General features: G+C 45.4%; 1 protein-coding gene across 2 annotated transcripts in view; it reads left to right on the forward strand.

Annotated features, from left to right (window-relative positions):
- VRK2 (VRK serine/threonine kinase 2) overlaps positions 1-15,429 on the forward strand; it is a 35,673-nt gene extending 20,244 nt beyond the window's left edge. For both annotated transcript variants that reach the window (XM_065739419.1, XM_065739420.1), the window contains exons 9-14: positions 5,620-5,740; positions 7,828-7,886; positions 9,606-9,787; positions 13,345-13,518; positions 13,649-13,819; positions 15,202-15,429. In XM_065739419.1, the coding sequence (XP_065595491.1) occupies positions 5,620-5,740; positions 7,828-7,886; positions 9,606-9,787; positions 13,345-13,518; positions 13,649-13,819; positions 15,202-15,429 (935 nt within the window). The remainder of the gene's footprint in view (positions 1-5,619; positions 5,741-7,827; positions 7,887-9,605; positions 9,788-13,344; positions 13,519-13,648; positions 13,820-15,201) is intronic.
- The last annotated feature ends 52 nt before the right edge of the window (positions 15,430-15,481 follow it).

Raw genomic sequence — 15,481 nt, forward strand, 5'->3', positions numbered from 1 at the left:
CCAAGACAGACTTAATTCAACAATTCCCTAATTAGTTAAAGTCATAACCTATGTCTTGTATTCATTTACCATTAATTAAACCTTAGCTGTTTATTACACCGCAGTCCAAATCCAATAGCAGACCCATAGAGCCATGGAAAAGGGAATGGGAGGTCAATATTGAAAATATATGGTGCAGAGTCCCACTGATGGCTGCATTGTTCACAATCAATATGGTCAATGCAACACAACTTTCTTAGTTGCTATGTCAGCAAGACAAAAAGTCAATTCTAATGTTATGCTAGTGAAAAAATGGTGATTATTGAAAAACTTTGACTCTTGCTACAAAACTGTGTTTTTGTTAACTTTTCTTCCCTTTACCCCCCCCCCCCCACTCCCCCCATTTCCACCCCCAAGATCTTCCAAAACAAAAGGAGTGGTTTATCTGCTGTCATTGTGCTGGAATCATAGTGTCACAAGTGATAACGGCAGAAATCTGTGCTTGTTAATAGCTGTTGGAGTGTTACCTTAAACTAATACTACCTAACGAGTTTTATTTGGCACAAACAACTGTGTATTATTGCTTTTTCTATTAAAAGGGCCATTGACCATGTAATGTAGAGGGTCTTGATAATTTGCCAGCACTGTTAAAACCTGCAATCGTTTAACTCTGGTCATTAGGAAAAATGAAATAAGACTGTCAAGTATTTGCTGCTAAAAGAATTGCAGGATTTCACCTTCTCAGAAATATTTGGTGATGAGAAGAGCATCGGTTTCAGCCTCTTCTAACCTGCCCTGTGCATTTTCTGGAGGTTTGGCTCTGACTTGTTTGTCTGATACTGAGAGGTATGTGTGTGTACTAGTATTTTAAGTGGTCACTGGGAGCATTTGGGGTTCAGCAGTTGAATAATTATAGCAGCTACCTGGTTTAGTAGACCGGTGTCTGTTGTTGAATGCTTGATTACAAGACTGGTAATTGCCTTTATTTGAAAGGAAAAGGAAATTTTCATGGAAATGTGTGGCAAAGCATGTGTGTATTCAACCGTGAGTTTCTTTGGTCAGCGAGCTTGTGGGTTAGATTGCTTTCTCAAGTAGCTAGAGCCACACCAGAACGGGTGAAAGCTGGCAAGCTCTAGAAAACAAAATATTCAGAAAGGGGTGTTCCCCCTGTCCTACCTTTAAAAAACGGTGTACTCAGTAGCTGCTTCTAGTCTGCACTTTGTTCTGTTGCTTCCGCCAGAAGAGCCCGCGGAGGGATATCTGTTGTGTTGCAAAGATCCCAGACTGTTCATACTGAATGTCTCAGCTCTGACTTTGTAACAGCCTGCATCCATTAAAGTGGTGTCAACCAGTTCCCTGGATGCAGCAGGTCCCCCAGCATCCCAGGGAAAATATGCATCTGCAGTGACTTCTGCCAGGGGTTCCACAGGTCCAGATGGCAAAAGACAGTGGCTGGTTTTGCTCATCTCTTATCTTGTTTTGAGCTTCAGATTTGCAGAGATCTTTCAGGAAGCAAAAGGCCTCCAACAGCTTTGCAAAGGGCTTTTCTCAGCTATCTCCTTTCTTCCTGATGTACGATTGAGTCTCTCAAGCACAGCCTCAAGTGCAAAGTAATGGGGGGTGCTCTGTTGCCAAATTACAGCTGCATAAACAGCCTTAGTGCTGGTGTCACCCAAATTTTCAGCATGGGATATTTTTTACTTGAACGCTCTCAGAATGTAGTTCATTTATAAAAATGTTATTTTATATGAATGAGATCCTTTCCAGAGGGCATTTTCTGAGTGCATGTAGCAACATAAATGTATTTCAAACCTTAAATCCCCTAAATAAGTACCAGTTGCTGTGTTGAGGTAGACAAATGAGAACATTTTGACTTGCTCTGGTTTTATTCATAAAGGAGCTACCTGAATCTGTGCAGTGATTTGAGATGCATGCTGAAACTTAAAATAAAATTATGAATTTGTTGCTTCCAAAAGTGCCTCTTGGCAATGCTTGAAGCCGATAACCTTCTTGCATAAAGCCAATCCAATGCATCCACTTCCTTCTAATTTAAATCAAAACTGGTGTTTCCCTAGCTGGATTGAGAGAATAACCCAGCTGCATGCCTATTTATTCCTCAAGCTTGTTGTGGAGCTCAGCACCTGTAGAAGTTACGCAGCCCAAGATCCAGAAAGCTTCCCTTTTGAGTGGCACCATTAGTCTGTGTTTGTCCACCAGCCTCAGCTAAGGGTTGGGTTGGATGTGCCATTCTAAGAGCAGATGTGAGCTGCATCATCTCCCTGCTCCTGCTGGCTGCACTATTTCTAATCCAGGCCAGGATGCTGTTGGCCTTCTTGGCCACCTGGGCACACTGCTGGCTCATGTTGAGCCGAGCATCAACCAACACCCCCAGGTCCTTTTCCTCTCTACATTCTTCAAGCCATTCTGCCCCAAGCCTATAGCATTGCATGGGGTTACTGTGGCCAAAGTGCAGGACCCGGCACTTGGCCTTGCTGAGCCATTCATTTGGGCTCAGAGCTGGAGTATGCCTAATGTTCATTCTGTATAAACTGTATTGCAGTGTGTGTTGATTGATAATTAAAGAGAATTATATCCGTACCCAATGTTCGTTGAAAAAATTGTTATATAGTGTTAAAATGTAATATTTGGATCAATGCCTTCTATGGATTTTTGTAGATTTTCTACTCACTGAGGCGTGCAGTCAATACCTAATTTCTCTGGAGATGTACTGCGCTTAACATATTGAGTTTTTTTAAATACTCCCATCCTGCACACTGAGTGCATAAGACCAGTTTTAATTTGCTGTCGTTGATGAGCATAACGCTATGGACCATCTATGCTGATTTCCCTCCAGCATATGTTTTTTTTTGCCATAGATTTCAAGCTAACTTTCCTCTTCCCATTACTTTATTATTTATTATTTACTTTATTTTTACATAACTTTCCACTCCCATTTTTACTTAGTTTTAAGATGAGTTTCTTGGGAGTAGCGTAGCATCGAGAGCACAGTGTGGGTGGCGTGGTACCATTTGTGCTCTGAATAAGCGATCTGAATTTATATGAGGGCTCAGAGAGCTGCCAGATCCAGTATACAAAGGTACATGGGATGTTTTCTTCTCAGGGTGAATTGCTCTGGTTATTGTTCAACCCTATGGCTGCGAGTTGAGCGTATGTTTGTAGTGCATATAAAACTTCTTGTGGCCTGACTCTGATTTCACTGACATGGCTGTTAAGTCACTGACTTCAGTGCAGTTAGTCCTGATTTATTTGGCAGGAGCGAGGACGGAATCAGGCCTTAAATCTTCAAATACAAAAGTTGAACTGTAAAAATACAGTGAAATAAAATACAGCCTGCACGTTCTCATTAGGTAGTATTTCATGTGAGACTAAAATAACAATAACAATAAAATCCTGGTTAATAGAAGAAATCAAATATCTATTCAGAAAGGAGAAAAAATATGAATTCGTAGTCTGCAGGAAAATAAGGATTCAATGTAAGTACTGCTTTGAATGTATAGTCTTATAGCAGCACCCACTCACTGAGCGGGATCGTTGATTTGGCCTGGCTGTCGCACTCAAAGTGAAGCCAGATAGACTTCTGTGTTGATGCTTATCAAGGAGTCGTGCAGTCCCCGGTTAGCAAATTTATTTTTCAAGTAAACTTACAGCTGATATTGATCTATTAGTGCTTTATTTGGGTGAAAATCCAATTATCCCATTGATCCTAGATCATATTAATTCATTAGAGATCAGTTGTTTGAAAATGTGTTTTGCTGGGAAGAAAACGGTGTAAATTCTGAGGAAGTTAGCCTCTGTACCGAGCTGAGAGGGGAGCAGAGAGAAAGGAGCTTGACCAGTCAAGAAATCAGCTGTTGACATTTTCATGTGGATCTATGAAAAACACATGTAGAAGTCTTTTAGTAGCAACATTTGCAGTGAGCTGGGAGATGAAGTGAGGTGGGAACCGAGCATGTCCACGAGCAGATCTTACACCGGCAGGTGCCGGAGCACCGTCATGGTGAGAAAAGCAGAGCACTGGTTTATGTGGCTGTAATCTGGAATTGCCATAATGGAGAAAGGAGTTGTGAACACGTGTATGAATGGAATTGTTTCACGGTTAACAGGAGATTTATGGCTGAAGAAATCACTCCAGAACAGCAAGTGGTAGAGATGGTGTTTTTATTTTAAAACGAGAGCCAGGGCTTGCATTAGGGCACTGTTGAATTTAGTGTAGAAAATAAATGACCCCCAGGGGACAGCGTAGCGTTGTGTTAGATTGAAGAGCCTTTAATAACCCCATAGTCTAATGGCTGTTAAGATAGAGAATGCATAACAAGTCCTCTTCTGCTTTTACAATAATGTGAGCTCGGTAACAAGAAACGGTTACGATGTGTTGGCATCGTAGCTTTTAGCAGATGACTTTTTAAATTAAAAGATAAGTTTGCTGAGTGACTTTCTGGAATTTAATGAAGGCCCATAAAATATGACATCTGTTTACAACAGGATTAGCAGCACTTGTCTCAGCCACCAGCATTTACTCCAGATGAGAAGCATCGAACAAATCTGAAATCTCCTTTCGTTCGTGCTGAGTTCAGACTTGTGTTGGAAAAGCACAAATGTAACTCCTACATCTGTCTTTAATCTTGATTAACAGTTCCTGGTTGTGCAGGTTCTGTGCTGTCTTGTCGTGGCTGTTAAGTGCACAAATACACATTGCATCAGTTCCTGCTTGTTCCATGCTTTCGAGCTTAGTTTACTTGGACTAGCAGCAGCCAACAGCAGATGGGTTAGTATGAAAATTCTCCCTTGGAAAGTCAATCTGTTGATCAGCTTACCTGTTTTTCTGTGTGGGAGATATCTGGGGATGGGTTCGGCTTTGGGCTGAGTTGCATTCACTGAATTTACACTCTGTTGTTAGTATGTCCATTCGGGTTGTACAGGATGAGAATAAGTTCCTCCTGCAATAATTTCCTTCGTGGAAACTGTAGTGGTAAATACACCCAGGAGTTGATAAGCAGCGAGTGTATTTCAGCCTGGGCCGTGGCTCTTCTGCACAAGCAGCTCGTGGTGCACGCAGGCAGGCAACGTGGGTGTGCAAATGTACACTAGATGGCAGTTTTGTCATATCTTCCAGGCACCAGCAGATCTGTAGTAGAGCAGGAAAGGCCATCAGTGTTTAGTCTGCGCTCACAGGGTCCCTGCATGACCAGCGTGGACCCCATGGACTTCCTGCAGCATGTGTTAGCAATTTAGCAGCAGACATTTATTTCTTTGTTTTACTGCTTGGCTCTTTGAGAAAGTGTTGGTACTCAGTTATGGGCTGTCTGGATCGTGTCAGAGGCCGTGGGGATCGAGTCCATGTGACAGGCCAGACTGAGGAAGGATGAAGGTGGAGGAGGTGAGGAAGGTGACGGTTCCTTCGGCAGGAACAAGGCGCTGCCTGTCTGCGGCCTGCAGCCTGGGTGCTGTAGGTCTGATGCAGCTGAGCAAACAAAACACTTTGCCCATTTGGCTTTTTCATGTTTCACCTACAGTAGTGCAATCAAAGTCTTTTCTGTTTCCTAAGAAGAGGTTCTTGTTCTTCATTTTTTTCACCTCGTCCTTTTTTCTCTCCCCTTTCCCCCCCCCATTCTGTTGTAGCCCCGTCCAGACGAGGTGACCTTGAAATCCTTGGCTACTGCATGCTGCAATGGTTATGTGGGAAACTACCGTGGGAGCACAACCTGAAGGACCCCGTAGCTGTCCAGACTGCAAAAATAAAGTAAAAACCAAACAACACACACATGACACATGCACGTGTCAACACCCAGGTGACTTAATTGAGTTTGGGAAGGACAGCTGCCCGTCCCGAAGCGCATCCCCTTACAAGAGAGCAGGAACACTTTTCCCTAGCTGAGAGATGCTGGGAGCAGTCAGTGACGTGACCCCTCCCCAGCTCTTATGTACGTATGGTTGTGGAGACAGGACGAACTCAGCTGCACAGTGTGGTCACTTTGTGTGCTGTGTGTTTTCTCACTGCTTTCAAAGCAAGCCCCCGTGAGCGGGCGCCTCACCAGGATGCACAGGGATGTTCCGGGTTTGCACTGCAGTTCGTGGGGGCTTTGTAGAGGCTGTGGAAGCTTTCTTTCACATTTGCATTCAAGGTATTTAACTTTCCATTTGATACCTATTCTTTTTAGCTGTTTGATGTAGGTTTTTAAATTTATACAAGCCTACTGCTGTTACATTTCAATACCAGCATACTAAATAACCTGTGTAAAATCTTTTCTTTTTCCCGGCATGACTCATTAGAGCTCACTAAAGCAACAGAGTGTATTGGTGTTTTCTTTCACTGTTTTCACAGTTGGGACTTGAGAGAGTTAATTGCATGTGGTACAGCGTTGCCTGCAGAAGGCAATACAGGAGAGCATTTATCCATAAGTGTAACATCACAATCGGAGGAGGCAGAAAACTTTTAAGTAGGGCAAGTCACAACAGAGGTACACAATGGGGATGGCTGGTCCACAGAAATCAATCTACAGATGCAGTGTGGCATCAGCTCTCAACAGAGAAGGTTAGCCTGCAGACTGTGGGTAATGCAGACTGCATCTGTAAATGTTGACATCGTATGGTAGGTCTAATATTTCTGCCTTAGAACCTCTGATGGTTACGCAGCCCCCTGCAAGGAAACACACAATTCAGTGTTAAATCAATTTAATCAATCAGGCTGCTTTGCTAATTCTTCCCATGCGATTAACCCTTAATTCTTCCCTTGCAATTACTAGGATTTTTAGGACGCCAAGCAAACATGCTTAGGAGGAAATATACAGAAAATAATAGATTAGATTAGCAGCGATACCCTCCTAATCTAATTAATTAAACACCTTGCTATCAAATCACGTTCCCCTTTAAGTTACCTTACTTTTCGGGGCATGAACTATTTTCAAAGGCTAGAAATAGTCATCGTGTGTGCACCCAGCTACTCTGTCCCTGAGAATGCCTGAACCTTGTGGTGTCCCTTTTAGCACAGAACTGAGGGCTCAGGGCAAGGCACGCCTGGTCATCGGATTTCTTCTGCTCGCAGAACTTGGCTGAAGTTAGGATCTCAACTGATTTTAAATGATTGGGTAACTACATCGCATCACTGAAGGTTATTTTCTGTATACCCTAATTTTGTACATTTGAGAATGTATCTTGTTCCTGGTCAGTGGACCTCTGTAGCAGATTCCTGCAGGTGCTAACAAATGGGGTTTCCTCCCTGCTCAGAGATGAGAGCTCGTGGTACTTCACCCAGTGCTGGGGTGTGCTCTGCTTTTCCTTGTCACTGCTGTTTTTTTGATAGATAGAAAGTAGATCTGTGCCCTTGCCCTTCTTTGTATTGTTTCAGGACTCAGTTGCTTCACCTCCCTGTCCCTCTCTGTCCCCGCTGTGCCTGCTTGTAATCTTGACAGCTGCCACCCAGCTGTCTGTCAGCTACGTGGTGGAGAGGGTCTGCTGTTGGAGTACTCCCAGGCAGACCAGAGCTGCCGCTTCATTTCCAAAATACGAACGTGAATCACTAAGCTGAAATCAGAACAAGTTCAAAGGATTTTTTTTCCTCTTCCTGGAAAGCTTAAGATATCTGCAGAGAAAAACCAAGAAGTGCAGTTGCAGCTGTAAACCTGGTCCTGCTGAAATCAGCAGACTCCAAAGAGTTAAAAGTATGTCTGGAAAGGGGAGATCTCGCTTTAAAAGCAGTGCTGTGAATCATAAGCTAGCGTGGAGGTCCACTCCCTTTGGAATTAAGACTTGCTGTCTACCTAAAATCCCAAACGAAGAACCACCTGCTCCAAAACCACATTAAATGGTTGTACTCTCTTGTCGTTTCAGACTCATGGATGAGCTCCCAGATTCGGTGATGGAATGGGATTCTTCCGGAAGCAGCTGTAGTAAGTGTGCTGACAGTGTGCACCACAGAGCTCTTCAATCTGTCACAAAAAGCACTCCAACGTCTCACGTTATTTAGGGGTAGAGGAACGAAGAGAAAAACAATGCAAACGTAACCGACTCTTCAATTTAAAATATTAAGCCTAATTGCCAAACGTTGGCACCTTAGGGCGGATGCGCTGACGAGGCTGAGTCCATGCAGTGTTACCAGCCCTGGGACGAAGAGCGTTACCCGATTCAGTGCCGCCTCAACGTTCCCGACGTGTCATTGTGAGATGATATGTCAGACCCATTCATTTGGGGTCTAATTTAATATTTCTGACGTCAGTGGAATTGGATCACGCCCTTCACGTACAAGCTGAAGCTTAAAGCTTTGTTATCTCGAAGGGCTGTGTAGTGTGAGGGCAGAAGCGGGATGCTGTTGGCTGCTGCTGGTCACTGCAGTACACAGCTCCAACGCTTAATGACACCTAGCAATTAACGATGGCGCTCTTATTGCAGGAACTTCTGGTGCTGCTTCTCTGCCTTACCCCACAAGCAAGCACTAAGCAGACAATAGAGACATGGAGGGCTACGTTTTCAGCCTCTGTGAGCGGTAGTACAGAAGTCTTCAGCTCATCTGTGATGCGTGCTGTAGTGACGTAAGGGACTTCTAGCCGTAGGTAATCCAAGCTGTGCAGGAAGGGGTGACTGCCTCCAGGATAATTGCCCACGAAATGTTGATGGCTTGGTATCTTGTGTGTGAAAAGGTGTGTGAGCATTCACAGAACCGCAGGGGTTGCAAGGGACCTCCAGAGATCACGGGGTCCAGCCCCCTGCCAAAGCAGCTCCCAGCCCAGGTTGCACAGGTAGGCGTCCAGGTGGGTCCTGAACCTCTGCAGGGGCTCCACCACCTCTCCGTGCAGCTGTGTCACTGCACCGTGAAGAAGTTCCTCTTGTCATCTGTCTCCTTCACTGAAATACAGGAGTAGCACAGGGAAAAGATGGCACTTCCTACAGAAGTCAGCACCCAGTTTTTATTTATTCACATATTTTCATAATTGCTCTGCATGTGAATGACTGCAGTGCAAGACATACCACGTAAAATATATTCACACTCTGTGTGCGTATGCACATTTAGGGAGTAAGTCTTTACTTCTGGGATTTTTCTAGATGCTCCTATCTGTTGTGGCAGTTCAGCTTTAGGACACACTTGGGTTGCCAAGTGAGAGAGAAGTCGGATCCACCCCGATGTCTTTTCCCTAGGAGAGTTATTTTTGCATGGTCACTGTTCCCTCGTTTTCAGAAGTGCTCAGAAGTGACTGCAAAGTCACACCGCTGCTAGGCTGCGTCAGCGTGCAATCTGAACGTCAGCCTTTGCCAAACTGATAGGAAACAAAGGTTTACTGTAGGACAAAGCGTTCCAAGGATGGCCTTACTACAGCAGACCTGTTGGGAATGGCTGATACTTCAGGTGCTCTCTCAATCCTTCGAACCCCAAATACTTGGATTTTGTACAGAAGTACCCAACATTTGTCAGTGGAGTTTTGATCAGGGATTGTGATTCCTTTTCACACCTCCAAAGGACAAGGTATTGTCAGCTCTGTTTTGAGCACTGCCTTCAGCTGCAGTGTTGTCGTCTCGATTGGCAGTACGGGGTTGGCATCCATTTGGGAATTAAATGCTTTCTGAAGATCCAGGTCTACACCAAGTGAAATTTACGTGTGAACTGCATCCCACAGGTGAGCTATCCAAGTTTTTGGCACGTGTTTATGGCTTAGCGTACGATGAGAAGCCCAAGTACCAAGAACTTAAGAAAATCTTGCTGGGTGGACTGGAGCTGAGCAGAACTCAGTACGATGGCCCTCTGGAATTTTCCACTGCAGGACGCACGCAGAATCACTGCACTGCCAAAGTGTCCAAGGTGAGTAAGATGGCTTGGGAATTATTGCTGAAACCTCGCGCTTCATCGTTTCCTTCTATTTTGTAGAAAAGGAAATAGTTTAAGATCGCAACATGGGACTGACACAGCAGTTCTCTTTGCCTTAAATACGCTGTGTTTTTTAATTCCTGTTTCCCCTGGCTTTGCTAAAAAGTGGGATGTCAGCCCTTCAGGAGGAAGAACTGCCGTGGGTCCTTCTGACCTACGGCCTCGCACTTCAAAGCAGTAGGTCTGCAGAGAAGGATTTACTTCCAGGATAATGGGGAAGTCAAGGACTTTGTTCCCCGACGTCTTGAAGACAGGCCTGGGTGCCAGGTTTTTCCTTCTTTCCAGATTAAAAGCAAAGCTACCTTTATTAGTGAAAGCATGTAATTCATTTTCCTGCTTTCAAACTGTTCTTTGCCATTTGCCTCGATACTCCTGCAGCCACTAATGTGGAGGAGGTATTACTCTGGGATTTAGCAGTGTTATTGGGATGCGGTGATGCGCTGACACGGAGTTCAAAAACTGACAGCCAGCAGTGCTACGTTTTCCTTTCGCACTCGAGTCTGAACCGATACGGTTAATGGAACCTTCTTTCACTAAGTGGAAATGGAGGTAATTAGCAGTCGTGCTGGACGTGCTGTGAAATGTCAGGCCCAGCATACCTCTGCCTCGAAACAGCCCACATGCAAGAGCCCCGCTTCTGTCCCCGGTGCGTGTGCAATAAGGCAGGGTCAGGTACCATTCATTTTTAATATTTCTGCTGCACTTCGGACCAGCACAAGTGTACGTGAGCCAAGAATGCAGGATGCAAACTAATGTGACTGATAGGCTGCTAGATGAATGGTGATTCAAGTATCAGTGCACAGATGGTTCTGATTTGCTGAGTTTTGTAGCTGCTGCAACTGAAGACATAAAATATCCTTCTAGTCATAAATTAGCTCTTTGGAAGCAAAACCTTGGCACCAGAGCTTTACAACCTTCAATTAGTAGGGAAAGAAGTATTTGAATGACTGTGGTATTGACATCTGTAGGCCTGCATAGTAATCATTCCTAATAGAAGAGAATATCTGTTTGAGGGGTTTTGCATGGCTAATTAACCACCAGTGAGAATATGTAATTTTTTCATGATCTCCTGATTGTCACCTTTCTCTCATGATACAATTACACTTCGCAGTCTCACAAACCAATTGTCAGCACTATTTACGTGTTGAGGAAGGCAGGACAGAAGTTCACGTTTAATGAAGAGGCGCTGAGTTTTGATCCCGCTAATTACAGACACTTATTTTAGCAACGTTATTGACTTTTCTGGCTGGAGCACTTTTGTCCTTTAACAAAACCAAGAGCTGTGGCAGTGACGGAAGGCTCCTTGCTGTGGTGGTTTCTGTGTTGTCCCCACTACTTTGAGATTACTTTTTGAGTTGCGCCGTTTTCTGAACGGACTGGCAGGGAGCTGCCAGGTGGTCTCCAGCTGATGGGCTCTGGGTCCGTGGCTCACATCCTTGGCTCCTTAGAGCAGAGCACAGAGCAGCTCATCCGTTCATCTTGCTGCCTGGCCTACCGTTTGTGCAATAGAAAAGATAAAGCTCCTGGACTGTGAAAGGTGCTGCGGCGCTTCTTGTTTGCACGTGCCTAACCCCGCACAAACCCACGACACGTCACATTTTCAGAGAGATCCTCGACGTTGCCTGCCTTGCTTTTTGGGATTAGAAGAATGCTCGTGCTGTTCCAGTGGTCACCAATTACTTCTTTTACTCTCATTTGTTTCTTCAGCCCGTTCTGCTGCTTACGTGCAAAAGCCTCCTGTAACAGTCACTGCAAAACAGCTGCAGTGGAAATTTCTAGAGCAATTCACAGGACTTCGGGGCCACGTAATTCCAGCTAGAGAGGGCAGGTAACCGAGCCTTCTCTGCTTTTACTGCTGTGCTTAGGCGACCCAGAATGCAGGCTGGGGGCCTGGTGCAGTTTGGTGCTTGGGTCCTGGCAGCACTGTGGCAGGCGGGCACTTTGCAGCTCCTCGTGCTTCCTCTGGCTCTGACTCCTTTCATCTCACGCCTCTGCATTCTCTTCCTACCTCTCCTTTTTCCTCCATTAAACAGGCAGTGGAGGGAGCCACTACAAACAAGCCTGACTCCTTTCTTAGAAGCAGAAACTCTCTCCAGCTGCTCTGTCTGCTCCTACCTGGAGTAGCTGTGTACAGGAAAGAGGTGAACTTGGGTTAATTCCCTTCTGAAGGACAGTAAACACCCAGCACCGCCACCGAGGAGCTCCTCTAACAATAGCTGTCCTCGAAGGCGATGTGAGAAGGAATTTCTATACAGTTTGAATCTTAAGGTGTCGCTCCCTGTACTGTGCGTTAATTTGATCTTCAGATGACATAGGAGTATAACAGTAGTTGCATCCACGCTCTTTGTTTCAGTTGCACGCTGAACAGATGATAGAACATTAATTAGGTTAACTCTCAAATTTGTTTACAACAGTTTTTGGCACTGGTTAAATACTCCCAGCTTTATCACCGACATTGAAAATGCTAGAGCTGGGGCCAGCTGCAGCAGGGCAGGGCCAGCTGAGTGCCCTCAGCTCCTGTAAATTCCGTAGTGGGAAATGATCACGTTCGTAGCAGCTTGTCGCGTTACCGGTACGGAATCTGGTCATCCTTAGGCTCGGAGTGGGTGTTTCCCACGTGCTGTGAGCGCTGTGCTGCACGTGATTTAGATGTGTACACGGTGAAGGCAGCAGGCTCAGCTGTCCCTGCAGGATGCACTGTGGTGGGGAAACAGCCCCGGCCTCCCTGCTCACAGAAGTGTCAGCGTGGCACTGAGCCCTGCTTACGTTGCTTGGGTTTCTCAAGGCTACTGACAGCGGGAGGTAGTGCTGGAAAGCAGCTTCAGTTACAGGAACAGGTACACCTTTTTGTTTCTAAGCAGCAATAACTCACAGACCCGTAGATCCGTTCTGCAAAGGTGTTTTGGATTAGGCCATAGGACATGCCCACTGGCACTCCCAACAGTATCCAGCTTGTGCAGTTTCTATCTCCTGTATGTATTTAATCTGCAACGTGCAGAAGCAGCATATTACTTCTTTTCTAGCTTCTATACTGAGACACAGCTGCTGCACGTAGGACCATATGCAAACATTGCAGTTACAGAGTTATTAGGGTGCCAGAAGTACCAAAGGCATGTGGCATGCAGCCTGTGTTTTGGCTACGTTTGTCTTCCGAGTTAGAAAAGCCAAAAACAGACATCATTTGACACGTGGTGCTTAGAGCAGCACGGGGGGCGGGGGACTTGTATTAACTCAGTGCAACTGTTCATGTAATCCCTGTTAGGTTCTTCTGTAGCTGTACAGTGTAAGACTTCACTTTTGGAGGCGGGTGGGAAGGCTCACTGCTCCCCTGGGCTCACTGTGCTGGTGTGCAACGCTGCACTTAGTGGGACACACACCGACCTCACGGCCTCGTTCCCAGAGCGATTAGCGCCCATTTGGAAAGGTGCAGCTCGGGTTTAATTTGTAGTGGCACGGCTCTAACTTCGAAACTGCTGACTGTTCACCAACAGGTCCGTTTACCAAAGCCTGTGCCAAAAGCAGCTCAACTGAAGCAAAGGAAGATGGAAAGGGAGGAAAACACGTGTCGAAACAAGAGCCGGGCTGGAGCAACAGCCAGACTGCTCCAAGATGAAGAAGAGCCACCTAACTTAAGGCAGACCCTTCCCCAGGCAGAGCCTCAGCAGGTGAGCACTTTGGTGCTGCAGTGTGCTATGTCCGTGCTCTCCTGGGAGCTCACCCTCAGCGTGCTGCACACCTCCTGGCAACAGCTGAGAGAAGAGTACTTGAAAAAGGTTACTGTCTGTCCATCAACAGGTTCACTTTACAAAGCCTTCAGCAGACCCAGTGAAACAGAAGCAAAAGATGCAGGAGGACACTTGCGAGTGCCCAGGCAGGCACGGAGCTTGGACAGGGCACAGGAAATCCCAGGCTGAAGAGAAGCCAGTGAAACTGAGCGGCACCGTTCAGGAGACTGACCCTCAGAAGGTGAGGATTTTGGTGTTAACTTCAGCAGGCGTGGCACACGTGAGCTAAAAACCTCTCCTCCTCCTCTGTTTTGTGTGAAGGCTACCTCCCTTCTTAAAAAGGGAGCACAGATGCAAAGAGAGGCACGCTTGGTTTTCCAGCACGACAGGGGGAAAAAAATAATGCTGGTATTCTCATAACATCCCCTGTTCACTAACAACTGGGTTGGAGCTTTGTTTCCCTCCTCTTGGTGGGAAGAAAGGAGGAGTACATTTCAGATGCCTGGAACTGATCACAGGACTCATATTTGGACAATACTTTTGCTTTGCTTTAACCATTCCAATGTAGAAGCCACTGTAGTAGTGCAATCTGTGGAGAATGGTGTTGTAGCTCTCATTTAGCGCATAAAAGAGAAGAGCTAAATGCACGTTAGATAACAAATAATGTTAGAGAGAAACAGTTCTGTTGCACAAGGGGAACACCTGAGTAAGAGAAGCAGGACTACGGGAGCAGGATGGTTGCAAGAGGCAGAACGTGGGGACAGTGGGAAACTGAGAGGGTGGAAGGCAGAAATAATGTGTAGAAAAGAAAATGAAAGAGAGAAAATACAGAATGAAAAACTGAAGAGCCACGCTTATGTTGGACATCACAGTTATCAGGCAGCTGATAACTAAGGCATGAAATTCCTACTAGGAAAGCAGAATTTAGAGCACGCGTGCTCACGGAGAAGACTGTAGTGCTGGGGTTAAAAAGAAACAACATAGTCACAGGGAGTTATGTATCGTGACTGCCTGCACAGAGCTCCAAGGCAGGGAGAAAAATAGAGTTTTCATGAATGTTGAAGTCTTGATTCTTTGAGAAACAGAACAGTAGTGCGTGGTGATTCAGCCCCGAGATGAAGAGCAAAAGAGTAAGCAAGGATGCCATTGCTTCTGGAGACACCTAAAAACCAGCTGCCCTGCCCCACTAGAAAGAGCAGGCCAGCACAGTATTTGTGTGTGATGAAGCAGAAATAAAATGCAACAAGTGCCACGGGTTGAAACAGCACATCAGGCTTCAGGTTATTGTCTAGGTCTCCAGGCTTTATTCACGAGAATACTGTAAAGACTTTAATACATTAACATTGTGGGGAAATAGTTAAAGGTAGACAAGAATTCCAGCTGTTTGCTTCAGGAACAGATGTAAAATCTTTAAAAGGTGTTTAAGCAAACCTGTACTTATGCACTTAATAAACATTTACAAACCCAGGAGTTAAGGCTGGGTCAGAATTGGGTTGCCTCCTCTAGGATAACTCCAACACCAGATGTCATCTTTGCTTGTTGGGTTTTTTTTATGCTTCCACTTTCACTCGTGCAAATACTGAGGTTGTTATTACTGGTGTTGGTTTGTTTTTTCCCCTGCAGAGAGGCACAGGAAGAGAACTGCCACCACCCAACCCCCCGGTGTCATTCTCCGACCCCAAAAAGAAACTCGAGCAACTTCTAACTACAGCTCACCCACTGTCCTTGCAAGAACGTGACCTTTCTGTATCCACTATATTTTGGCTTGCATTTACTGAAGACAGATACCACTACAGTATAACTATACTTGTACTTTTGTTTCTGATACTGCTCTCCTTGTATTTTCTGTGATGTCACTGTGCCATTGCCTTCAGTAGCCATGCTCTGGTGTTCCCATCGTGGT

The sequence above is a fragment of the Cyrtonyx montezumae genome, unplaced genomic scaffold (genome assembly GCF_038088225.1).
Source record: "Cyrtonyx montezumae isolate F1298 unplaced genomic scaffold, pur_monq_1.0 scaffold_24, whole genome shotgun sequence".
Classification (NCBI taxonomy): domain Eukaryota; kingdom Metazoa; phylum Chordata; class Aves; order Galliformes; family Odontophoridae; genus Cyrtonyx; species Cyrtonyx montezumae.